Raw genomic sequence first — 27,322 nt, 5'->3', positions numbered from 1 at the left:
CAATGTGCCATTCAATAATTGTCAAAATATGGGATTTTCAGTGAAATTCCAAAATGGCAACACCTTCTCAAAATGTTGGGACAAGTTGTGAATAATATTTACGGGTACTTACTATCATAGTGGTGCCCACTGACATGCATTCGGCCATATAAACACAGAGAAATATATATTTTTTAATATTCAAAAATCAATATTTCTAAAAATATGGATTTTTCCTGAAATTTTAAAATGAAACCCCACGGTCAAAAAAGGCGGGAAAATTTTCAAACTTTGGTCGATCACCAAACTTCACTAGTGGAACCAATCAGCACATAGTTCTTCATTCCAGCAACTACTTTTGCAAAAGTGGTACACCATAATGTGCACATTTTTACACCTCACGAAAGGGAGGGTCCAACTTGAGTAGTTTAGTCTCAGGGACTGGAACTGGGAGAGAAAAAAAGGGGAATAATAGGAAAATGGAGTGTGAGAGTGAGTGAGAGTGAGTGAGTGTGAGTGTGAGAGAGTGAGTGATAGTGTGTGTGAGTGAGTGTCAGTGTGAGTGTGAGTGTGAGTGAGTGAATGTGTGAGAGTGAGAGTGAGTGAGAGAGTGAGTGTGTGTGTGTGTGTGTGTGTGTGTGTGTGTGTGTGTGTGAGAGTGTGTCAGTGTGAGTGAGAGTGTGTGTGAGTGTGAGAGAGTGAGTGTCAGAGTGAGTGTGAGACTGAGAGTCAGTGTGAGAGAGTGAGTGTGTGTGAGAGAGTGTGAGTGTCAATGTGAGTGTGTGTGTGAGTGAGTGTGTGAGTGAGTGTGAGAGTGAGTGAGTGAGTGAGTGTGAGTGAGAGTGATTGTCAGTGTGTGTGTGTTTGTGTGTGAGTGCAAGTTTGTGTGAGAGAGTGAGAGTGAGTGTGAGAGAATGACTGTGAGAGTTAGTGTGTGAGTGAGTGTTAGTGAGAGTGTGTGAGTGTAAGAGTGAGTGTCAGAGTGTGTGTGTTTGTGTGAGAGTGAGTGAGTGTGAGTGTGAGTGTCAGTGTGACAGTGAATGTGAGAGTGAGACAGAGAGAGTGTCAGTGTGACTGTGAGAGTGACTGTGAGAGTTAGTGTGTGAGTGAGTGTTAGTGAGAGTGAGAGTGTTAGTGAGAGTGAGAGTGTTAGTGAGAGTGAGAGTGTTAGTGAGAGTGAGAGTGTTAGTGAGAGTGAGAGTGTTAGTGAGAGTGAGAGTGTTAGTGAGAGTGAGAGTGTTAGTGAGAGTGAGAGTGTTAGTGAGAGTGAGAGTGTTAGTGAGAGTGAGAGTGTTAGTGAGAGTGAGAGTGTTAGTGAGAGTGAGAGTGTTAGTGAGAGTGAGAGTGTTAGTGAGAGTGAGAGTGTTAGTGAGAGTGAGAGTGAGAGTGTGTGAGAGTGAGAGTGTGTGAGAGTGAGAGTGTGTGAGAGTAAGTGTCAGTGTGAGAGAGCGACTGTGAGAGCGACTGTGAGAGCGACTGTGAGAGCGACTGTGAGAGCGACTGTGAGAGCGACTGTGAGAGCGACTGTGAGAGCGACTCAGAGTGTGTCAGAGTGTGTGTGTGTGTGTGTGTGTGTGTGTGTGTGTGTGTGTGTGTGTGTGTGTGTGTGTGAGTGAGAGAATGTGATTGAGTGTGTCTGAGAGTGAGTGTCAATGTGAGAGAGTGATTGTGAGAGTGAGAGTGAGAGAGTGATTGTGAGAGTGAGAGTGAGAGTGAGAGTGAGAGTGAGAGTGAGAGTGTGTGTGTGTGTGTGTGTGTGTGTGTGTGTGTGTGTGTGTGTGTGTGTGTGTGTGTGTGTGTGTCAGAGTTAGTGTCAGAGTGAGTCCGAGTGTGTGTGAGAGAGTGAGTGTCAGTGTGTGTGTGTGTGAGTGACAGTCAGAGTGAGTGTGAGTGAGTGAGAGCGAGGGTGTGAGTGTGAGAGTGAGTGTGTGTGTGAGAGTGAGAGTCAGTGCGAGTGACAGTGAGTGTGAGATTGAGTGTCAATGTGAGTGTAAGAGTGAGTGTGAGAGTGGGTGTGAGTGAGTGTGAGAGAGTGACTGTGAGAGTGAGTTAGTGTGTGAGAGAGTGACTATGAGAGTTAGTGAGATTGTGAGTGTGAGAGTGAGAGTGTCAGTGTGTGAGTGAGTGTGAGAGAGTGAGTGTGAGAGAGTGAGTGTGAGAGAGTGAGTGTGAGAGAGTGAGTGTGAGAGAGTGAGTGTGAGAGAGTGACTGTGAGAGTGAGAGTTTGTCTGTGAGAGTGTGAGAGAGTGAGTGTGAGAGTGTGTGTGACAGTGATAGTTTGTATGAGTGTGAGAGTGAGTGTGTTTGTGAGAGTGAGTATGAGTGAGTGTTAGTGTGAGAGTGTGTGAGGGTTGGAGTGAGTGTGTGTGTGAGAGTGAGTGTGAAAGAGTGAGTGTGTGTGAGAGGGAGTCTGAGTGTGAGTGTGAAAGAGTGAGTGTGTGTGAGAGGGAGTCTGAGTGTGAGTGTGAGAGTTAGTGTGTGAGTTTTAGTGAGAGTATGAGTGTGAGACAGAGTGAGTGTGAGAGTGGGTGTGAGAGTGAGTGTGTGAGTGTGTGAATGAGTGTGATTGTCAGAATGAGTGTGATAGTGTGTGTGAGAGTGAGTGTGAGAGTGTGAGTGTCAGTGTGAGAGTGAGTGAGAGAGTTAGTGTGAGAGTGAGTGTGAGTGAGTGAGAGTGAGTGTCAGTGTGAGTGTGTGTGAGAGTGAGTGTGAGAGTGAGTGAGTGTCAGTGTGAGAATGAGTGTCAATGTGAGTGTGTGTGAGAGTGACTGTGAGAGTGAGTGAATGTGAGAGAGTGACTGTGAGAGTAAGAGTTAGTGTGTGAGTGTTAGTGAGAATGAGTGTGAGTAAGAGTGAGAGAGTGTGAGAGTGAGTGATAGTGTCAGAGTGACAGTGAGAGAGTGAGTGTGTGAGTGAGTGTGTGTGAGAGTCAGAGTGAGAGAGTGACTGACATTGAGAGTTAGTGTGTGAGTGAGTGAGTATGAGAGTGAGTGTCAGTGTGAGTGGGTGTGAGATTGAAAGTTAGTGTGAGAGTGTGAGAGAGTGAGTGTGAGAGTGAGTGATAGTGTCAGAGTGACTGTGAGTGTCAGAGTGTGCGTGTGAGAGTGAGTGTGTGAGAGTGAGTGTGAGAATGAGTGCGATAGTGAGAGTGAGGGTTGGAGAGTGAGAGTGAGTGTGTGTGAGTGTCAATGTGAGTGTGAGTGAGAGAGAGTGTGAGAGTGACAGAGAGTGACTGTGAGAGTGAGTTTGTGTGAGAGAGAGTGTGAGAGTGTCAGAGAGAGTGTGATTGTGAGTGTCAGAATGAGTGTGATAGTGTGAGTGTGTGTGTGAGAGTTAGTCTGAGAGTTAGTGTGAGAGAGTGAGAGAGTGAGTGTCAGTGTGAGTGAGTGTGAGAGAGTGAGTGTGAGTGAGTGTGAGTGTCAGTGTGAGAGTGAGTGTCAGTGAGAGTGAGTGTAAGAGTGACTGTGAGAGTGGGTGAATGTGAGAGAGTGACTGTGAGAGTTAGTGTGTGAGTGTTAGTGAGAATGAGTGTGAGTAAGAGAGAGTGAGTGTGAGAGAGTGAGTGTGTGAGAGTGAATATCAGTGAGAGAATGAGTGTGTGTCAGAGTGAGTGTTAGTGTGACAGAGTGAGTGTGAGAGAGTGAGAATGAGTGTGAGTGTGTGTCAGAATGAGTGTGATAGTGAGAGTGTGTGTGTGAGTGAGTGTGAGTTTGAGAGAGAGTGAGTGTGAGAATGTGAGAGTGAGTGAGAGAGTTAGTGTGTGTGAGTGTCAGTGTGAGAGTGAGTGTCAATGTGAGTGTGTGTGTGAGTGTGAGTGCGAGAGTGAGTTCGTGTGAGAGTGACTTTGAGAGTGAGAATGACTGTGAGAGTGAGTTAGTGTGAGAGTGAGTGTGAGAGTGTGACAGAGTGAGAGTGTGACAGAGTGAGAGAGTGACAGAGTGACAGAGTGAGAGAGTGTCAGAGTGAGTGTGAGAGTGTGTGTGTGTATCAGTGAGTGTGAGTCTCAGTGAGTGTGAGAGTGAGTGTCAATGTGTGTCAGAGTGAGTTAAAGTGAGTGTGTGTAAGAGTGTGAGAGAATGAGTGAGAGTGAGAGTGAGTGTGAGAGAGTGAGTGTCAGTGTGAGTGTGTGAGAGAGAGTGAGTGTGAGTGAGTGAGAGTGAGTGAGAGTGATAGTGAGTGTGTGAGAGCGAGAGTGTTAGATTGAGTGTGAGAGTGAATGTCAGTGTGAGAGTGAGTGTGAGAGAGAGAGTGTCAGTGTGAGAGTGAGTGTGAGTGTGAGTGAGTGACTGTGAGAGTGAGTGTCAGAGTGAGTGAGGGACTGTGAGTGTGAGTCAGAGTGTGTGTCAGAGTGAGTGTGAGAGTGAGAGAGTGAGTGTCAGTGAGTGTGAGAGTGAGTGTCAATGTGAGTGTGTGTGTGAGAGTGAGTGTGAAACTGAGAGTGGGTGTGAGAGTGAGTGTGAAACTGTGAGAGTGGGTGTGAGTGCGAGAGTGAGTTAGTGTGAGAGAGAGTGAGTGTGAGAGCGAGGGTGAGTGTGAGGCAGTGAGTGTGACAGCGAGGCTTGTGTGAGTGAGAGTGAGTGTGAGAGAGAGTGTGAGTGTCAGAGTGAGTGAGTGTCATTGAGAGTGTGAGAATGAGTGTGTGAGAGTGAGAGAGTGAGAGTGAGTGTCAGTGTGAGTGTGAGGAGAGAGTGTGAGAGAGTGTGAGAGTGAGTGTCAGTGTGAGTGTGTGTCAGTGTGAGAGTGAGTGTGAGAGAGAGAGAGTGTGAGTGTGAGTGAGAGAGTGAGTGTGAGACTAAGTGTGAGAGAGAGTGAGTGTGAGAGTGAGTGTGTGTGTGAGATTGAGTGTCAGTGTGAGTGTGATCATGAGTGCGAGTGTGAGTGTGAGAGAGAGAGAGAGAGTGTGTGTGTGTGAGTGTGAGAGTGTGAGTGAGAGTGTCAGTGTGTGTGTGGGAGTGAGTGTGAGAGAGAGTGTGTGTGTGGTCGGTCGTCTCCCATTTACAATGACCACTTCCACTTAAAAGCTGCACATTCACACAAAGCTCAACATTCACCTTTTTATTATTCCTTCGAGTGTCTTTAAAATCAACATGAACATTTGGATTAAAAGTAGATATAATACACATCTTCATGGACAAACACTATTTTTTTTAAAAAATCTAATTTTCCTGTCTTTTTTGATAAATCCAACCTCCTCCGACCGATGTTGCACCATCATTTCATGGTGGAAGGTATAAGTATCTCAGAGCTTGGCCCTCAGTGAAACCAAGAGTGCAACACAATTCACCTTTTTGAAGTCCATGAAATCATTTAAATTGATCAATTAATTTAAACTTTTCCAGTCACTGGGGATGGGCACTCTTGCTTGTGATAAATAAACTTGGAAAAATGGGAGTATGGAGAAGAGAAAAGGAAAAGGAGAGAGAAGAGAAAAAGGAGGTGCAAGATGGATTCTTGATTTTGGTAGTTTTACCAGAAGGGGGTTGCTGGCGGACCTTGAGCGCCCTGCGGAAATTTGGGGGAGGGAGACATATCTCAGACAGAGTAGGAGGGTGAGGCCGGAGAGAAGACGGTCGAAGACAAAGACCACCGACCTGCCTGCGGTGAGAGAGTGAGACCAAAAGACTCATCACAGGAGATACTCATCGCATGCAGCATTTGACATATGCAATTATGATGTCACAACTAAGCCACATATGACATCAAAAACACTCGTTTCCCATTGGGGAGTACTTCAATGTGCCATGTTTCAATTTTTTCCATGGAGCGGTTTCGGAGACAAAGGTACAAAGTTTTCCCATTTTTCCAAAATTGCTGCCACCCTTCGTAACCTATGATGTCATAATTATCACAAAAACATTCTGCATGAGTCGTCGCATCGATGGTGAAAATTGTGTCAATCGGATAAGTGGTTTCGGAGAAAACAGAGAAAATTCGCATGGATGGACTTATGTACGTACGGACTACAACCCAAAAACATAATGCCACCGGCGACTTCGTCACCAGAGGCCTAATGATTGAGATGTCAAATAACCAGCAATGGAGAGGTCTGTGATGTTAATTTGTACTCCATCCATCCATCGGGACCATACTCTGTGCAGAGCGTTGTTGCTGCCTAAGCAGTCTCCTTGGCTATTGGGGCACAATCCTGGATGGGTCGCCACTCTGACACAGGATACCAGCAAGCTGGCACTCATTTTGCCGACCTCAGAAGGACGACAGGCAGAGAGTTTTTACATTGAACAAGTGTTTCCGAAAGCAATCGCCCAGTCTTCGCCTGGTTTCAGCGATGTCGATCCCACAGAGTACATGAAATTCTGTAGATGACATTCCCAGAGTTGCAGTCAGTGGTCCGTGGCTCTCACATTGCCTTAGAGTCCTGAGAGCAAAGTGGTCATCTTGATGAAAGGGCAAATGTGTTAGTGACTCAATCAACACTTAAAAACATTCCCAGTGGGAGGTCAGAAGGAATGGTCCATAAATCAGAAAGAAATGAGGTAGTTTGAAAAAAGCCATGTAAAGGTTGTTCTGTTATGTTCTTCTGGAGAGGATGCTTTCTTCAGTTTTTTATATTTTTTTCTTGGAAGATTGCAAAGCCGTCGGTGTTGAGGGCACACTCCAGTGCACCGGCCACAATGGAAGTTGGTGAGACATACTCTGCAAAGAACTTGCACCTGCCATTGGATTTGGAGTTGAAATCAGAAATGTCACTGCACAGATGGTGGAGCTTCAGTAATTGGGAATATCAAATTGACCTTTGGACTTGAGAAGATGAATTTTAGGAGGTTGCTGTGTGAATCTGTAGGTTTGTAACAGTTAATTGTTGGGATGGTCGATTCTCTGGCCGAAACAATCTCCCCGTGTCCCATAATCTGCCATGTGAAAGCAAGAGCAGAGTGTAAGGAATTGACAAATTTGATATTGTTCAAGATCATCGATGCTACAGGATACGGCACCCATTGCAGTAGTCTATGTAACAGCAAAATAATTCTGGTGTGTGACCTTCAAACAAGTCAAATTTGTTGATCAATTTAATCAAAAAAAGATCTTCATGGCTGCGAACCTGCTTTGGCACCCATGGCTGCACCATTTGTCTGCTTGTATAATTCACGAGCAAGTGAGAAGCAGTTGGCGAGGCAGAGTAGAGTTTCTTTGCTTGGTTCCTTCATGCTATGGCAATCAAAAGTGTTTGAGCATTCAAAGACCCCCTGTTGTGGAAAAGGATTTGATCTCAATCATGTATAAATTTCCCGTTTCAAAGAGAAACTTGGACTGTTCGTATATTGTGAGTTTCTGGTTGGTTTCTTTGATGAAGAAGGGTAGAGTAAATCAAAGGATTTTGTTGAAGATCATTTTTGAATACATGACAATTAATAAATAGGAACAGTTGAGAAATAGAAAAATCTTCAGTCAAGTGGTTTCTAGATGAACCAAGAGCGAATAGACCTTACTTGTGACATCATTCACGATGCCAGCTGATCCTTCCATTAAACTGAGGGGAAAATGTTTAGGAAATCCTTTTATTTCCACAATGGAGGTGAAATGTTTAAGAAATAAGGCACTCTCAAAGGTAGTAATAATAAAAAGATAAAAGCAGCAAATTTACTTGTACAAATCTCAGCCATTCCAGCATCAAAACAATAATCGCTTAAAGCATGACATCACATTCTGTCATATAACCACTGATGATATAGTGGAGCAGCAGGGGCCAGAAAAGAGGCTTATTTCGTGAGATACCCACACCAGCAGTACCACATTTTCTAATGTGGTTATTATTGACCACCTACTATCCCTGTACATGAAAACCAATGATGCCAGTCTGGTAAATGGTGGCATTCTGAGAAATAGGTCAATTAAGGTCGTTGACCCCTGAATTTGGCAATATTTACGAAAACGGCTATAGTTTTTATAATTTTCATGTTACAATACCTTGATATACATCAAACTGATCCTAAGACAATAGGCTATAACATGCGATAACAAAAAAAACCATGTGGCCAATAATTGTAAGTGCAGAACCAATTGTATTACAAATTTTGCCCCCAAAATCCAAATTTTCGCATTTTTCAAATACTTTTAGCATCACTCAGCACATGCATAATATAAAAGTATCAAATGTTGAGCATTAAAAAGTTTCTCTTGGGTCTTCTGCAATTATTCATATATAATATATTCTATTATCTTAAAGGTAAATCATATTTTCATCACATTTTGTCCAAGATGTCTGAAAATACCTGAAAATGGTATTATTCAATACTCATGGCAAATGACCATTAATTTCATATGAAATTTCTTTGAAATAATATATTGTTGTAAGGAATTATAATTGTTGATGAGTATATCAATAACACACAGGGATAGATCCAGAATTTTGGAAGGGGTGGGGGAGGGGGTTACAAATACCAATGTACCAACACCCTCTACCCCTTCCTCAATATCACTAAATACATATGCACTAAAAAAATGCCACCCCTAAACCCTGAACCAACCCTAAAATAATGCCCCTGACAAAGAATATTGGATTATATAAGATGATCCCATTTGCCACAATAATCCTGAGATGACCCCCACATTCCTGAGATGGTCCCCACATGTGGCACTGCTATAAATAGCACTCTCATCAGCCATGAGTTTACAATGTATATGAAATTAGGTTAGTCACACTTGAACAGATGCGATAGACTACACATACTGCAGCATGTTTTATGTGACACCATCTTCTCTGTTAAAATGTAAGTATGAATATATTTGTTTCTTTTTTTTTAATTATGAATAGTCTTGTGATGAAGATATATTACCATGTAGCAAATTTTCTGATGGAAAAACACGTGGTATACTGAATGTTTTGCCTACAGGCTGTTGAGCTGGGGTTAAATCGTATTGTCATGAGAATGTGTCTAAAATGGAAGTCATTACTGCATAAATTTTATGTAAGGTACATGGTGTTGTGAAAAATAACCCCCCTAAAAGAATAAAGTCCTATGAATAGGGTTTATCCCTAGGTCTAAAATACTTATGAATTTACATTGAATTATTTTCAATTTAGTGGATTAAATTGACTTATTCTGCGAAACTATTGGTGACCAATATTTTTTTACGCTTGCAGGCAGATCCACATTTTGTCTTGGTGTACTCAAGATTACCTCAACAGCACTGAACAGTCTATGATTACAATATGGATACAGAATTTGACATTGCTCCCATTGCCAAGAAAGCTAAGGGAGAAGATACCATTGACATTGATAAGTGTCTTTTCTACACAAAATCCTTTTCATCAAAGCAACAGCCAGTCACTCCAGTTCTTAACAAACTACGGTCCTTATTCTCAGCATGCAGACAACGGAATGACTCAGTTAGTCAGAAACTTTTGGCCCATGAATCTGATATAATTTCAGCAGACAATTCTTCTGTCAGTCTACTGCATGACTGGTTGTGATACGGTAAGCTCTTTTTTCGGCCATGGAAAGCGCACTGCGTTTAGGATAATGATGCAGAAAGCCGACCAGTTCCAGCCTCTTGGTCTGCTAGGATCTGATGAGCAAAACATTTCAAAGGAGATAGAAATGGCAGCCACAAAGTTTGTTGGCTGCATGTATGGCAAGACAAACTGCATGTCATTGAATGCCCTGAGGTGTCAGAAGGCTGGACAGAGGAACATCCAGGGAAAGAAACTACCACCAACAGAAGACGCTTTCAGTCTGCATCTACTTCGCTCTGCTTATCAGCTGTTAACATGGAGACAAGCTGCTTACCCTTCTCCAACCTTACCTGATGCAACAGCATATGGCTTCAAACACAGCCCAGGTGGCACTGGTCTCCAGCCTCAAATGATGAGTCAATCGCCAGCTGCTCCAGAGTTGTTACATGACCTTGTGTGTAACTGTCAACCCAATACCTGTGCAGTGGAGTGTTCTTGCTTGGAGAGTGGCCAACCATGCACAACAGCATGCGCCTGTGAAGCCTTGGTGGATGGAGGGGACAAATCATGTTCAAATACCTTTACTCTCTCTGCATTTTACAGTGATAATTCAGACTCAGATGCAGACTAGATATCAACATAATATGTAACAATAATGTTGACAGTTTCCTGGCATTTATCTTAGTAACTGATAATTTTGTTCGAAAGATTGCATTTGATGCCAAAAGTGGAGAGTTTGTACAAACAGCCATTATAGTCCTCAATATTTCTTTGAAATTTATTTTCAACAAAGTACATTGAAAAATTACCATTTAAAAAACATTTATAGTATATAAGAATTTGTACCCCCCCCCCCGCCCCCCCATTTACACAAATCCTGGATCCATCCTTGTGCGATGTTGATATACTCATCAACAAATATAATTCCTTGTGACAATATAATATTTGAAACAAATTTTTCTCTTAATAAATATGAAATTAATCAAGTTAATGGTCATATGCCATGAGTACTGAATAATACCATTTTCAGGTATCTTGGACAAAATATGATGAAAATGTGATTTACACTTAAGATAATACAATGTATTATATATGAATAATTGCAGCAGACTCTAGAGAAACTTTTTAATGCTTAATATTTGATACTTTTACATTATGCATGTGATGAGTGATGCTAAAAGTATATGAAAAATATGAAAATTTGGATTTTTGGGGCAAAATTTGTAATAAAATTGGTTCTGTACTTACTAATTTCAGCCACATGTTCTTTTTTGTTATTGCATGTTATAGCCTATTGTCTTAGGATCAGTTTGATGTATATCAAGGTATTGTAACTTGAAAATTATAAAAACTATAGCCGTTTTAGTAAATATTGTCAAATTCAGGGGTCAACGACCTTAATTGACCTATTTCTCAGAATGCCACTATTTCCCAGACAGGCATCATTGGTTTTCATGTCCAGGGATAGTAGGTGGTCAATAATAACCACATTAGAAAATGTGCTACTGCTGGTGTGGGTATCTCCCTCTTTTGGTGGTCCCTGCTGCTCCACCAATACCACTGGCTCAAATCACCATCATGTCATCAAAGTTCTCAATCCTAGAAGAATGCTTGCTTCATTAGCTTAATCCCCCAAAAAACAAATATTCATTGGATTTAATAAGTTCAGCATTTCCTGCACCTGTATTCAAAACGACTTGCTGTGGCTGTTTTCAATTGAAACCACTGCAAGTCACAATATTCCAACTTGAGAGGGGCCAGTTATAGGGCTTTCTAAAACCTGCTGGGGAGATAACTCTTCCCACATTGATGATCGAGCTGAAAGGGGGAAGGGAGGAGGTGAGGGGGTAGAGAGATGGCAACAGATTCAAAATGCTCTTCGTTTGCTCACATCTCAGCATTACTTCCTGTGGCTACATTGTCACACCTTTGTGAACTGCCAAAATTGGATTATCAACGTGATGCATTCATCCTGGTACCTTCGTGTGCATTGTGCAGCATATCAAGTGTATTAGGTTTAAAGCAAAATTGTAGAATTTCCACCTTGGGAATGTACCAATTGTAAAACAAACTAAACAGCACTCGGTAGAGCGCATGCCTCTGCCAGAGTGAAAAGTTTATGTTTTATATTCCACTGAAAGGCCAGATCTGTGTCTGGACCTGAACCAAAATCGAATCGGCTTTTTCTTGTCACCAAACCAACTCATCCACCAAGTTTTGTCATAATCTGTCCACAATGTTTTGAAATATCATGCTATACATCACTTTTGGCCCAATCTCACAATGGTGAACAATCACTGAAAATGTTAGTATCTGGATCCAGATCTGGCTGCTCACCATAATCTAATCAGTTCGTACTTGTCACACACCCAACCTGAACAAGAAGTTTCATTCGAATCAGTCAATACCTTTTTGAGATATCATACTCGCAGACAGACAAACAGACAGTGGTGAAAACAACCTCTGTTAACCTACGGTGGAGGAGCTAATTGATGAGCAGAAACAAATCTTTCCCATCCTTTATAATAAACAGGGCTGTTCATTTGAACACTACGTACTTCCTTTTAAACCTCCTGACAATTACAGGTTTTGGTATTTCACAATCAATTTGAACGTTCTCCATCTCTAACCGACATTCTCTTCAATCAGTCTGTAAATTCACTTTTCATGTAATTTATCATGTTCATTATCCCACAATTCCACAACCTCCCAACCACTACAGCTACGGGATGCATACCAGAACATCCATACAACACGCATGCTAGTGACTACGCCCCCAAATGTATTGGCACCAACTTGTGGTCAGAACAGCAGTAATGTTTGGTCTTCTGACCTCACCTTAAAGGTAAAGTTGTGCAATTTCTTAAAAGCTATTTTGTCGTGCCGGTGTAAAATATTAAATTTGGAATTGAAAAACAGACATGCAGCTAAAATTCACATCTGAAAGAAACCCCACTTAAACGCAGCTACAAATCGAGCTCTGAAAGAAACCTGACTCTTAACAGCTGTTTGTTCCTAGAATTTGAAATCAATGTTTTTCACCTTACATGACAAAACGGCACTGGGAAAATACACACACAACTTAATGTATCGATTCGACTGCAATGCAACCTTTCAGAGTGAAGGATGAACAGTACTTCGGTACAACTGCCATGACAGTCAGTCCTATGATACTTTCAGACTTGGTCACCAGAGGTGTAGGGTATGGACTTCCATCAGGATTACCTGATGCTGCCTTTCAAAGTGGCAAGTGCTGTATTGAAGCATGCTTGTCAACTTGCTCTCAATTTAGATCTTACTCTTAGTGTTTTCTTTGGTCTTGCTTGAAATTTCTCTTCGCTAGTGTCCCGTGCCACCTTAAAATCACTCATGTAGGGAAATGCACTTTTCATGTGCCACGGTTGTTCACAACTCAAGATGTCCAAACCTGCAAACATTCAAAGTTGCAAGTGGTTATATATACATATTTTTTTTTTTAACGTTTGTATAGATCCATTTCTTTGACAAGAACTAACACTGACTAAAATATCAACTTTCAATTGGTTGTGCACATGGTGTCAGGTACTGACAACCGATTTGCTTTCTGGAAAGTCATCTCCCCGTTGTGACTTTCCTTGAGCCATTGGCCTAAAAGGTCTTCCTACACATTACGCACCTTCACTGTACTGTCCACTGCTCCAGAAAACAGGCGACCACGAGAGATGGCCAAAGCCGTGACGCTACCCTGGTGTCGAAGCAAAGTTTGGGTACAGATCATGTTGTCCATGCTCCAGACCTGTAGAAAACAAGAGTTTCCACTGGACATCAAGGGGGCTGTTATGAAGGGAAGACACGAGTCAAACCTTTATCGTTTTGTGTGATCGGTTTGCTCAACAAAAAGCAAATTGGAAATAAAATATCTTGAATAGAAATTCATCCGCTGTGAATAAAAGAGAAGCTAACGTTTTGGGCCTTATCCTTTTTCACAAAAGAGAAGGAAATGGGGCGGGGGTTGGTAAAGAAGACTTCTGCAAATGACATCATCATTTACATGCTGGGGTAGGCAAATTTGACAGGTATGCACATCATGTGTGATGTATTGCTCAGAGTGAAATGTTGGTGGAGAGAAAGAGAACCAAGAAGAAGAGGGGAGATATAATGATAAGACAAAGAAAGGGGGGAAAGTGGAAGAGGGGGGGGAGAAATGGGGGAATGAGATTGTGGGGGTAGATGTGGTGGGGGGGTGGGGAACGAGGAAGGAGAAGATGAGGAATGAGGAGGGAAATTGACTGAAAAAGTAAAAGAAGAGTGGTGGGGGATGAGCCAGAATAGGTGCGGTGACGAGCAGAAAGAACATTTTTCCTTCAAGCCATTTGGTACTGACATTCCAAGTTTGTGGATTAACTACTAATACTGTTCTTTGAGTTTCTGGCTGTCATTGCTTCCATAGTAGAATATCAAACCACAAAAGGATATGTGATGAATAGTGTGTCTTGCCTTGTTAAAGTGACAAGAAACCTGTTTACGGATCTTGTCATTGTTCGTTCTAACATTGTAGACGTGTTCTCTAAAGCAGTCTCCAAGCCGTCGTCCAGTTTCACCAATGTAAAGTTTATTGCAAAGTGAGCATGAAATACAGTAAATTACATTGGAGGTGGCAGAAGTAAAACAATCCTTGATATTGATGTCCTGAGGTTGATGAAGCCGCAGGTATTGCAACGACTGTGCAGAACACCAACGCGGGTATTTCTCCCATTATTTCCCCCACCCCAACCCCCCATATCTCTCCCCCCCCTTCCTCTCTTTCATCTTCTCATTCTATCTCCCCCCCCCTTCCTCTCTTTCATCTTCTCATTCTATCTCCCCCCCCCTTCCTCGTCTTCTCTCCATCAACACATCACTCATGACGTTTCACTCTGAGCAATGTCACACATGGCACGCACTCTGTCCAATCGGCATTCCCCATTCCCAGCACACAAGTGATGACATAATTTGCGGAAGTCTTTGTTTACCAACCCCAACCCCATTGATTTTCTATTTTGTTCCGATGAAGGTTAAGGCCCAAAACATCAGCCTCTCTTTTATTAATGGTGGATCACATCCCATTTGAAGTATCTTATTTCCAATTTGCTTCAAGACTTCTCTTGCTACCCATGTAAATCGCTGATTTGTGCTGAAATTAGTGATTACATTACATTCTTTGCTCAGTTAAGTTGTGACATTTTGACAAGTGGTTCTCACCCTCAATGAACGATCGTACGATGCACTGAACACTTTTGTCTGATCAGGCATTGCCATGACAGCCAGAGCATACACCGTACCAACATGTCCCGTTAGCGTGCGTACTCGTTCCTTCCGCTGTAACTCCCAAACCTGAACGCATTCAAATTGGGACAACAAAGCAAGTCGGGTTTGGGGGAAAATACTCAACTGAAATAAGACTCCTCGAGTAACCACTCAGACTAGAACATAGGCCATTTCAAAAACTACTGGTGTCCCTATGATCTGAAAACAGATTTGTCTATCATGTCATAATCAATTCATCGAAACTCACGTGAATAACATTCTCATACGTTCCACAAATTATGTGATGATTGGTCACTGCAATGGAATATACACTGCCTCCTGAAGTCTCCAACACATGCACACATTCCAGAGACCGGATATCCCAGATCTGCATGAAAGGAAAAAATAATAAATATTATTATTATAATAAGAGGAGATATCTTCTTGGATTTATCAATGATAGAACTTTGACTTGTTTCCACAATGCTTTATCAAGAAACAAGAATAAACTTCAAAAAAAAGTTTTCACAGAGTTTATACACAAACAATGCTGCATGAGGAATACTTTGCTCAAATACCTTTTTTGCATCATGAAACACATCATATGTACAGGCAGTAGATTGGACTGAGCAATCAATAGAAAAATAAACCAATGTCACCCGCAGGGTGACCCGTATCTTGCCAAAAGGTGACCACGTGTGACTTCTTTAAGGTCACACTGAGGTGAACAGAGCTGCTATCCACCAGGAGCGACTCCTTGAGGAATATCTGCCCACGAGAGATTCCGATGAGAATCGTTCTACAGAGTAACCATGAAAAATATGCTTTTGCCTCATAACGTCACCAAATGACATCATAATGTCTCAAGCTTGATATATCTAGAAAGCACTCATCGAGGTGTTCAATTTGAGGTACTACACGATATAGTTCCTAAAACTTGAAAATTTGACCTTGGGGTCAAATATGTTTGACCTGAGGCGCTAACCATGAAGGTCAAGGCCAATCGCCACCAAAAATTAATCAGCTGAGCGCCAGACCATGAACTATATTCCCATGAAGTTTGAAGACGATACGATCAAAATTACTCAAAAAATAAGGGTTTCGTCGACTCCCCTGATTTGCGACAAAGTGACCTTTGACCTTGACCTTCAAAATTTTATGCGCTGAAAGGGACCTCTATAGGCCTCTGATATGCGAAGTTACAAAAATTTCCGATGATAACTGTGCTCTGCAGAATTTTTTATACGTGATTACAGACAAAAAAATAAAAATAAAAAAATAAAAAAAAAAACATACAAGCTGACTAACATATTTTGCAAAAACTTCGTTTTGGCAAGATAATAAAGACAAAAACCCATTTTTTGGACTGTCAACATGGACAGCCCCCAACCACAAGTGCTTTTTCAATAATTAGGGGGAACTGACACACCATTTTGGGGGGGGGGGGGGAGAAATAGCCAACGCCAAGGATTTAAACCACTTTTACTCACAAACCAAATACAAAGTAGTGACATCAGTGTGTGCTTCAGCACAATGTGGCACGGCGGCAGTTATAAATCAGAATTAAGAATTTAGCCTATATATATCACTTGCTGTTGAATTCACATTGTGTTAGCAAAGTAAAAACTCGGAACTCTAACCGCTTTACCCTTTGGGAGCTAATGGAGCAGCCTGGGAGGATGGGTAAAGCCTTGTTGCATTGTGGTGTGGGTTCGATCCCCACTGATGCTCAAAGTTGACTTTTCAATCGAAAGTAAAGATCTGCCAGTTCATGGAAAATTGTGCTCATCTACATTGTCCGCTAAGCTGCTGACCCAAAACCATGTGGCTTGGCATATAATAACGATGTGACCCAATGGAAGCTAAGCTATCTTCTTTATACATATCTCTTTTTTACCTTACAATCAGCACCCCGGCATGCATACCATTCAGTGGCTCTGGTGGAAACCAACCTTTGCTTTGCCTTGAACCACATCGGCCCAGAGTACGTGGCATCTTCAGGATAGATTTTTTTTTTCGATCAAATCGCTGCACCGGATTATAACAAGCTCAAATGAGCAAAGATCCTCGTCCTCTTAATGATGACATCATAAAAACGAATATGACGTCATTGTGATGTATCAGGTTTGCGATAAATTATCTGTGCTCATGCCCGGCTTGATTCCCGCAAACAAAATTCAAACAGCTTGCCTAGTTTCGGAGACAATGGTGTGGGCGATTTCCATCAGCGGCGATATTATGACGTCAATTTTTTTTTTCGGAAAAATTTCCAAAATCAGAGATGGTTACTGCCTGTGCGTGGGCTTTCTGCATACACATGGCAATTTTAATGAAGATCCGATGAAACCTCTGGGTTGTGAAACAAAAAAATGTCCAAAAATAGGAATGATGTCATAAAGATTGATATGACGTCATAGTAATTTATCATGTGCGGTAATTCATCTCTGCTAATGACCTGTTCGATTCCCGCAAACAGAATTCAAAAAGCTTGCCTAGTTTCGGAGATAATTTTTTAGGTGATTTCCATTAGCAGAGATATTTTGACGTCATAACTTTTTTTCTACAAGGAATTTTCAAAATCGGAGATGGTTACTGTCTGCGCAGGGTATTTTTACATATATATGCCAAGTTTCAGGAAGTTTTGATGAAAACTGTAGGCTGTGAAACAAAAAAGTCCACAAGAAGAAGATTAAGAACAACAACGTGAATAAAACTTAGAGATCCTCCACAAGGATCTAAAAATGAACAACACACAGGTGAGCTCACCTTGATGGTTTGGTAGGATCCACTGTACAATTTATTCTGTGAAGCCACCAACGCTCGGACCCAATGATTCAGTTCCGTCAATTCTTTCTTTAGCTTCAGCTCAGAGCCATCAATGTTCCAGACCTGTACAAGACCAACAATGTTAGAGGCCACATTGCTCAATGCTACACAGAGCCTTTTAAGTGCATTGCACATATGTGGTGCAACCCTGAATAGTGACAAAATCCAGAACATGTTACCAAACGATGAATTGACAAAAGAGGATGCATTTTCGAATTGAGCACAACATGGAGGTTTAACATACTCGAATGGTTTTGAGGGATCCGCTGAACAGCAGGTTATTGGCCACGACAAGTGTACACACAGGGTTGCTGTGCGCACGGATCGAATTCACCTTTTGCAATGTTGAAATGTCCCACACCTGCACACAGAGAAACAGTATTTTAGTCACAAGGTGTTTACAGTTCAATTTGTAAATGACAGATTCCCAATTCCACATTCCTTATCTTGGTCCTTTATGGAACATTTCATGACTTCCGAAACATACAAGGGGGTGGAGGGGGAGAAAAAAATAATACTTAAAAGTTCCACAACATTGGCAATGAGGAAAAATTAATTCAGTTAAACACAGCTAACAAAAAGAAAGTTCCAGCCACACATGAGGAAAGACAGCATATGCATGAAATGCTTACTATTATAGTGTAATCTGCAGATCCACTAAAAAGCTGGGCTCTGCAAAACACAAAACAACAATAAAAAAAAAACTACAAATGCATGAAATGTCAAAATTGGAACGAAAACCAAAACGAGCAGTGTTTCGATTAGACAACAAAATATTTGCATTTCCAACCCCATCACAACATGGGGCCCTCATTCTGATGCATTTTCCCTTACCCCTGAATGCACAGTGCCAGAACGATCCCATCGTGCCCATCCAAAGTCCTTTGACACTTGTACGTCGTGCACGTGTCCCACACCTGTTGAAATATTAGCATGCAAGAGATATAGATGCTTCTTCAGAATAAAACCTTTCAATGCTGACAGCACCTCCCTTCACCCAACTCCCCCTCCCTCCTCCCTCCCAAGCATACCTTGATGGTTTTGTCAGAAGAGCCACTGAAGAGCAGATCCCCAGCGAGGTACACACACAGGCACCATACGGGACCCTGGTGTCCCACAAAAGTGCCTTTACACTTGAATATTTGCTGAGGGTCATAGGCTGAAGGAATGAGTGAAGTATAATCAGTGTGTGTGTGTGTGTGTGTGTGTGTGTGTGTGTGTGTGTGTCATCCCATGCACTTTCCTTTGCATTCATAGTAATTTAAGGGCTCATAAAATTGCGCTGCAAAAGCGAACAATTTAACCAAATAGCTTTTCTGCACAGGACGTTATTCAAATTTACTTTCATAACAATCATCTTTCATCAGAATCTCCTTTTACTAGCAGCTTAGACTATTTGCAGAGTTATGCGAGTCATTTTATTCGGGCCAGTGGAGACCGGCTCCTTGCCGAGTGAGATTTCCCGTACTGACAAGTCCTGAATTGCCGAAGGTCGTCATCCACCAGAAGATGTGCCACCAACATCTTAGACGCAGAAAGCCATCGCTTGAAGAGACTGAGTCGATATATTATAAGAGCTGAAGTGTAATGTTTATATGAAGTTTTCATGCTATATTTACCCCATTCATGCTGTGCAATGACGATTCTAATGTACCATACTCTGTTACAGAGTGTTCGTGCGGCTGAAGCAGTTTCTTGGCAAGGGTTATAGTGTATGGTTTGCCATTGCCTTCTCAGTAGTATTTAGGGTAGGAATTTGTAATTTGTTCATGTTGCTGGAGAGTTCACCGACTCTTCACGGAGGACACCGTGGAATCATTAGTGTTCACAAACCAATGCCGGCAGGAAGGATGACAAGTTTAACATCCATCCGAGGGATGGCACACACATTGATGAATCATCCTGCTTATGAAACACTGATGACAGTTCATAGCTGGGCCGAGATTCAAAGCCATGTTAGACAGCTTAGACGAGAGTGTGTGTACCTCGACGCCATCCTGCCAGCCCATGCAATGATAAACTGAAGCAATTGTAGCCATTTATGTGTAGTTTCTGAGAAGAAGTTGCAAGTATTTGTGGATGGACGGACAGACGGACGAATGACGCGCCATCCCATAAGCTCCCTGGAACTACTTTACAGTTGCGCTAAAAACCATCCCTGGGAATATTATTACAAACGAACTGCAGTTGGAAGCTGTCTGGGGCTCAGCGCCGATCCTGAAGAGAGCACTCGGCACAAAACTTTTAGAACAGAAATCCTTATAGCTTGACTTGGCCCATGAATCGTGACCCATTACCGACATGAAGGTGGATACTTTGAGCCTGCCCTGGGAAGACTCCATTCCACACTCTGAAACCCACAAATGTACGAGGTCCGTCTAAAAAGTAACGGGACTGACTTCACAGAAATTTTATTCCAAACAATATATTGAAATCACGGCTTGTCCCCTCCAAAATAGTTTCCCTCCAGTCTCACACACTTGTCCATCCTCTTCCACGCTTCAATGCATCCCCGGAAGGCTTCTCCTGGAATCCTCCGGAGCTCCGTCGTCACGGCCCTTTTGATGGCCTCCACATCATGAAATCGGGTCCCCTTGATCACTCCCTTGAGCTTGGGGAATAGGAAAAAGTCACAAGCGGCCAAGTCTGGTGAATACGAGGATTGCTGCAGAGTTAGCATATTCCTCTCCACCAGAAACTGTCGGATGCTCAGGGCACTGTGAACAGGGGCGTTGTCATTGTGGAGCACCCAGGCGTTGTTCTCCCACAGATCCCTCCTCTTGTCCCAGACACGATGCACCGGAGGATCTCCTTGTACACGTATTGATTCACTGTTTGACCCTGTGGTAGAAACTCGAAGTGGACAATGCCCTTGATGTCAAAAAACATGATGAGCATCACCTTGACCTTCAACTTCGACATCGTTGCTTTTTTTGGTCTTGATGATACTGGACTTTTCCACTAATGACTCTGCCGTTTGGTCTCAGGATCGTATTCGAATATCCACGATTCATCGCCAGTAATAACTCTCCCGAGCAGGTCTGGATCGTCCTCGAGGCACTCGATAATGCCTTGACAGACAGTAACTCTGATGTTTCTGGTCCTCGGAAAACAGCTTGGGGACCATCTTTGTGCATTTCGAGATTTTCAGTGATGATGCTCCAGACAGTGTCCTTGTTGATGGAAAGTTCCTCAACAATCATCAACACTGTGAGTCGACGATCTGCGTGCACCATCTGCTTCACATGCTCGATGTTCTCCGCCATTCTGCTCATTGAAGGTCTTTCAGACCGTGGATCGTCTTCAACCTCCTCTCGTCCCTCTTTGAACCTTTTGTGCCATTCAAATGCACGTGTATGTGACATCGTTTCTTCCCCGTAGACTTGTTGCAGCATTGCGAAGGATTCGGAAGGTGTTTTGCCAAGCTTCGCAAGAAACTTCAGATTGGATCTCTGCTCACGCCTCATGGCACGACGACTTAGACTAGACTATGTGTAAAGCACATGTAAAAAAATATAAAAAAAAAAATCACTGCAGTCAACAATACCCAATCACATATATTGCTGGGATGTTGCGAAAGACTGTGACGCAACCCGTTCATTCAAGTTGTGCAAGTTGTGCACACAGCAGGCCCAGTCCCGTTACTTTTTAGACGGACCTCGTACAGACAGGGGTGAAAACATAACCTCCTTCGACCTTCGGTGGCAGAAGTAACAAGTAAATAACCAAAATAAAAGACGAGGATAACAGGGTCAGATAAATTGGCAGGGTGAATAGAAAGGTACAGGCAAAAGGAGGTTGGTGGAAGATACACAATTAAGAGGGTGGAAGTGTGGGGAGGGAGGTCCCAAGGTTAGTGTCCCAATGCCTCCATTGTTCAGTATACAAATCTACATCCTTTGCTAAATCACTTTTAAAAAGATGCAAAGTGAAACGTCATTCAAAAAAAAAAAAAACCACCGCCTAATTGCACCTTCAACCTGTGAATCAACCAGCAGGCATGTGTTTCAATTAATGGTGGATAATTGGAGATTCTGACAAGTCTAAATGTAACTGAAATAGACAATTTGGTGTGTCTGTCCGTGACTGACCGCTATACATTTGATCGTAACTTAGCCAATCTCAACCAAAACTTGACAGGACAAAGGGTCACCACACAATGGAGGTTGTAGCGACTTCATCTCCCCTCCCCCCCCCCATTCCACAAGGGAGTTTTTCACATTGGCCAAAATCTGTATGAAGGTATATAGATATATAATCATAGCGTTTCTCCAAGGCCACCTCCAATAACAAAAGTAACAAGAAAAAGAGCAATCAGAGATTGCGGACCCTCACAAGGACTTGTTTTGTGTGGTGTTTGAATTTAGAATGAGATTAAAATAAATTAAATTCAAATGAAATGGAAGACCAAATAGGTACAAGTCCTGCATTAGAGTCATCAGAAGGAACCCAAACAAGTAAAATGAAAAGATGAAGTCATCAGGAGAAACCTGGATAGGATTCACATTTCAGCTGCGACTCCACCATCACACCCATTTTCTCTTTGAGCCTTATTCAAAAAAAATAATTAAATAAAAATCAAAAAGAACCCAATCAAAAAAAAAATTCTGGCTGCCACACCAAGTGGCCGATAAAGTTGAAATTTAAGACATGTATTCCGATTGATCACTACTCAATCATAATTGTGAAATTTCATGTTGATTGCTTTAGCAGGTCCAGAGAAAACATTGAATATTTTTCTTCAATCCAATATGGCTGCCAAACCATGTGACCCATCAATTATTCCTAAACTGAACTTATAACGCAAGGCTTGGGGAACATTTGTGTGAAATTTCTCCTCGATCTGTCCAGCCGTTCTGGAGAAGATTTTTTTATTGATTTTAGGGTAAATCCAACATGGCTACCAAACCATGTGACGTAGGACATGTGTGTGAACCTTTTGTTCCTCATGGATAGGCGGTCATATGTGTAATGTTTCACCTCAATCTGTTCATCTACTTCAAAGAAGAAGATTTTTGAAGGTTTTTTTTTTTAAACAATATGGCTGCCGAATCACAGGACTGATAACGTCACCGATTTTTTTTTTCTGTGGACCATATTATCCCTAGATGACCCTCAACATTTTTCATACTAAGATATAGCATTTCTATATGCATTTATGACATCATAACGAAGGCACCAATAAGGTCATAAAAAAAAAAACAATCACTTATTCCCCATGAGTACTTGCCATGTGCCAAGTTTCAAAGATAGAGGTGCAAAGTTTTTCTCTTTTTCCAACATGGCTGCCATACCACATGACCTATGAAGTCATAATTATCATTCAACCATTCTACATGAGTAGTTGTGCCTTTAGTGAAAATTTTGTCTCGATCCGACAAGTGGTTGCGGAGAAAAACACGAAAATTCTGTGCAGACAAACAAACAAAGACGACGACGTAGTGCAGAGCATGAGACTTGCAAAATCCACAAAACAATTTTGAACTAAAAAATAAATGGTGGTTGAATTCAATGACCTGATGTACAAATCCTCTTCAAATTTCAAGTCAATCAGATGAAAATTGAGTTTTAGAAATACCATCTTAGTTGTTGACCTTGGGCCTATGTTGACCTTTTGGTCTATGTTGAACTCAAAAATAATTGGCTGGTTGAATTCAGTCACCTGAAATATAAATCCTCTTCAAATTTCAAGTCAATCTGATGAAAATTGAGGATTAGAAATCTCACCTAAGTTGACGCAGCGACGTCACACAGAAACGCGCTGCTCTGGCGCATGCTCCCAGACCTGACCTCACCTAAGTTGTTGACCTTTGTCCGATGTAGATCTTTTGACCTCAAAAACAATAGGCTTCTTCCTTATGACAATCTATACCATGTCGTGAAGTTTTGTGAAGATCGGTTAAAATTTGTGACCTGCAGGCGATAAAGACAGCCAGACAGACAAAATTGACTGACCAATGTACGTGAGAAATCTTCGATTTTGCAAGCAACAAACAAACGGACCCAAATGCAATACCCTCTCCTTTGGCGAAGGTAACTCTAATGGTACTTAGTATAGCACATAGCAGACAGGCTGAACAGTTTACATTTTGTATCCTACTGATAGGCCGGATCTGGATCCGGACCTGAACCAAAATCTATTCGGCTTGTTCCTCTCACCTAACCAGCTCATCCATAAAGTTTTGCCATAACTCGTCCACAACCTTTTGAAATATGATGTTATAAATCGGTTCTTGGCCCCATTTCTCAATGGTGAAGAATCACTTGAAAAATTGTGTCCGGATTCGGATCTTCACCAAAATTGAATAGATTCGTGCTTATCACACACCCAAATTGCCGACACAGTTTTGTCTGAATCCGTTCACAACTTTTTTAGATATCCTGTTCAGACAGACAGACAAATAAAATAGGGGGAAGCATAACCTCCATCCACCTTCAGTGGCAGAGGCAATAACAGTAATGATAATGGCACAATATTAAGACTAATAATATGCTCCTCCCAAGAAGGCTAATAATATTTTCCTCCTTGGACAAATGCCGTGTTTACGTGTATAAATAGCTTATTGTGGCGTTTTGTGGGGCAAGCCGACCAGAAGTAAATTAGAAGGGCATTCTTAGATGTCGTGATATCACAGGATATGCCTCCGTCCACATTATTACATCATTATAATACTTGCACCAAGTTTGATAAAAATCCCTGAACCCAGATTCAAAATATTAAGTAATTCTGGCTGTCAGACCATGCATCTGATTTGGTTGAAATTTAAAACATATTCCCCATGACCACTACATTATAATTATGAAGTTTCACATTGATTGATGATGCAGTTCAAGAAAAATAATTTTTTTTAAGATTGTCATTGAATCCATTATGGCTTCCATACCAAGTAACCTATATCCCCAAGGCTTTGGGAACATGTGGGTGACGTTTCCCCCTCGATCTATAAAGCCTTTCTGGAGATGATTTTTAAAGGTTTATTCTTCAAAGGGACTCAATTGAGCCTCATTGGAATGCATTTCTGTCTGCGTTGTCGCTGACGATTCACCAATGAGCGATGAAGCCGGTCCGGCAGTTGAGGGTGTGTGGAGCATTGGGATTCTCATGTGTGTACTATTTGTGAATGCCTTTACAGCTGTGGAAGAACTCTAAGAAGGGTTTGAAACAACAAAGGGCTTACCTTGGTAGGCTTTATGCAGCTTCTTCAGCTTGAAGGGCATGGGAGAAGTCGATTTATTTATATAATCATAGCCACTTGGGTGTAATTGATAAAGTGAGAGCTGATGGGTTATTCCCTCCATTCACAGGTGAGAGATGTGGGTGGGTCTTTCTTTATTATATATATATATATATATATATATATATATATATATATATATATACATATATACTGTTGTGGGCCAGGGGTCGGGTGAGAAGACCACTGGGGGGGGAAGGGGGGGGGGAAGCTATCTCGGCTTCCACCAGACTCCCAGGAATTGTAAGCCGTAGCACACGGATAATTCCGTGACGCGGCGGGTCACTTGACCAACCGTGGACGCCAATAACTCAACCACGTGACTTAGGGTCCTCCGCTAGTTAATCCGGTTACCTAAAATAACCACGTGATTTAATTACCGGGGAACACGCCCTCAGTACGCCTTGTCCAAACCGGATCACTTTACCGGATCGGATGCAGCCGAGCGACACTGCCAAGGACGTACCGGCTAAAAGGAACTGGTTGTTGGGAATAAAGTCCCGGCTAAAGGCGCTGTCACACCTTGACGTTTTAACCAGCAATGGCAACGTATAAAAAATGTATGTAAAACTTTGGCGTACGCTGAAGTTTTGAGGTTTTTTTTAAGTTTTGGTCATATTCATAATGTGTTGGTCGTATCCATAACACATTAGTAACGGGCACAGAACGTTTCGTTGTGTTATAGATAACTTATACCAACGAATGCTTAGCCTGTTGTCAGCGTTCACAACCTATGCCCACCGATAGTTTTACTTAGGCATAGCACGCTGCACAATTCGCCGACGAACTCGTGGCGTAGCCTGTTAAAAACCTGCCGCACGCCGATTTAAATCATAACCGCCGGAAAATTGGAAGTGTCAACATCGCAGTCACACCTTGACAATTTAGCCAGCGTATGCCGACTTATGAAAAATGTGTGTAAAACGCTGGCACACGTCGAATACGGTATGGGTAAGTTGTGTATACGTTAGGAGCATGCTGAAAAACGATGAAGTATGCTGTCATGTTTCATGGTACGTCCAGTACGTTGTGAAATTTCAAGCATGCTGAAAATTTTACGAGATACTCAATGTATGGCTCACAAGTTCCGCATACGCTGGCATAAGTTATCTGCACCCTCCGCGATCATTGACACACGTTACTTGTAAGTTACTCACAAGTCGAAACACGTCGAGGTAATGTTTAACCTATGAGTAACGTGCTTTGAACCTATGAGTAGCGTGCTTTGAACCTATGTGCAACGTATCTCAAACGCACATTGTCGTATGTAGACGAATTTGATTGACATCTCCCGGACGACCACAGAACGTGTTTCTAACTTACATCTACCGTATAATGGCGTATTGGCAGCGTTTAGGGGAATTGGTATATACAAATGGGCTTCACAAGAGGAACCCGTCAGTGTTCCAGACTCCATGTTGAGTAGATGTCAATGTCAGTAGTATCAGTAGTAGTAGTAGAAGTAGTAGGTAAGCGTGTCAGTTGTAGTAGTAGTAGTAATAGTAGTAGTAGGTGAGCGTGTCAGTAGTAGTAGTAGTAGTATTGGTAGTAGTAGTAGTAGTAGTAGGTGAGCGTGATGGGGAGGGTGTGGGTGATGATGGATCCTCGTTGCGTCCACGAATAGGAGACTACTTTGCACCATTGTTCGAGGTTCTTTTCGGCTAATTTTTTTTTCTCATTCCCACGATGAACTATTTTTTTGTTTCAGTTTTAAAAGTATTCAAAACGACTTGGACAAATGCATAATGTCCTAGTAATGAACACAGAACGCTTCGATAACTTATACATGTTATACCAACGATTGATTAGAGTGTTTTAGGCATCCACAACCTATGCCCAACGATAGTCTGACGTATGCATAGCGTGGCAGCGTATCGTCAACAATTACGTGAGGTTTTCTATTCAGAGGCTGCAACTTCACTTTTAATAAATGCCTGTCACTCGCCTATTGTTTTTGGACGCTGGTGCTCGGCAATTGAAATCGTTTCCATTGAACGAGTTAAATCGCTTCCACTGGACTATTGAAATGATTTAATAATAATGCTTGGTTATCCTTGGACCCACTCAAGCTGGCATTTCGTCGAACATCGCTGGGGGCATTCGCAGGAAGTTGATGAAGGATGCATGGTCCTCCTTCCGGAGTTCCACCATGAGCTGGTCATATATGCCATAAATCCAGCGAATTGTTCCTCAGCACGGCATGAATAACTTCAAGGCGGCAACTTTCATATGAATCAGCCACATTTATTGGGGCCACATCGGGGAACACGACACAAGCAAAACATTCATGACAATGTTATAATTAATCTATAACCCGCTCTTAACTAGGAAGCTACGGATACGGTTTTCGAAGGGAGCCCGAGCGAAATAAACCTTAGACAACATGCAGACAAGACACAGAGTACTTGGTGATGCCTCATGGACGAGAGGAAAAGTGTCAAAGGCACGAATGCAGCTCGTGACAAGCCGATGTCAACGGATTTGAGCGCCCAAGCTAGAACACGCCACGCGGCAAGATGGCGGCGTCGTCCTTTTGTCGCACCGCTCACGCACCAGCCTCAGTGTGTTCAGCTCCTGTAAGGTCGACGGCACAAGAGCGAAA

General features: G+C 42.2%; 1 protein-coding gene across 7 annotated transcripts in view; it reads right to left on the bottom strand.

The window, feature by feature from the left end:
- LOC147012074 (E3 ubiquitin-protein ligase TRAF7-like) overlaps positions 1-27,322 on the bottom strand; it is a 113,873-nt gene that overhangs the window by 36,720 nt on the left and 49,831 nt on the right. For 4 of the 7 annotated variants that reach the window (XM_085858231.1, XM_085858232.1, XM_085858233.1 and 1 more), the window contains 9 exons: positions 18,517-18,644; positions 18,320-18,402; positions 18,118-18,157; positions 17,730-17,846; positions 17,426-17,548; positions 14,928-15,047; positions 14,615-14,746; positions 13,050-13,169; positions 7,479-12,821 (listed from right to left, as the gene is read on the bottom strand). In XM_085858231.1, the coding sequence (XP_085714357.1) occupies positions 12,807-12,821; positions 13,050-13,169; positions 14,615-14,746; positions 14,928-15,047; positions 17,426-17,548; positions 17,730-17,846; positions 18,118-18,157; positions 18,320-18,402; positions 18,517-18,644 (878 nt within the window). In that variant the 3' untranslated portion in view covers positions 7,479-12,806. Of the gene's footprint in view, positions 1-5,019; positions 5,575-7,478; positions 12,822-13,049; positions 13,170-14,614; positions 14,747-14,927; positions 15,048-17,425; positions 17,549-17,729; positions 17,847-18,117; positions 18,158-18,319; positions 18,403-18,516; positions 18,645-27,322 lie in introns of those variants that run through there. The other 3 variants (XR_015051979.1, XR_015051980.1, XR_015051981.1) reach the window with 3 other exon arrangements.

Source organism: Eptatretus burgeri, chromosome 15 (genome assembly GCF_056783735.1).
Source record: "Eptatretus burgeri isolate ZD-2024b chromosome 15, Ebu_testis_v1, whole genome shotgun sequence".
Classification (NCBI taxonomy): Eukaryota; Metazoa; Chordata; class Myxini; order Myxiniformes; family Myxinidae; genus Eptatretus; species Eptatretus burgeri.
The sequence above is the reverse complement of the archived record's forward strand: the minus strand, read 5'-3'. Positions and strand labels throughout refer to the sequence as shown.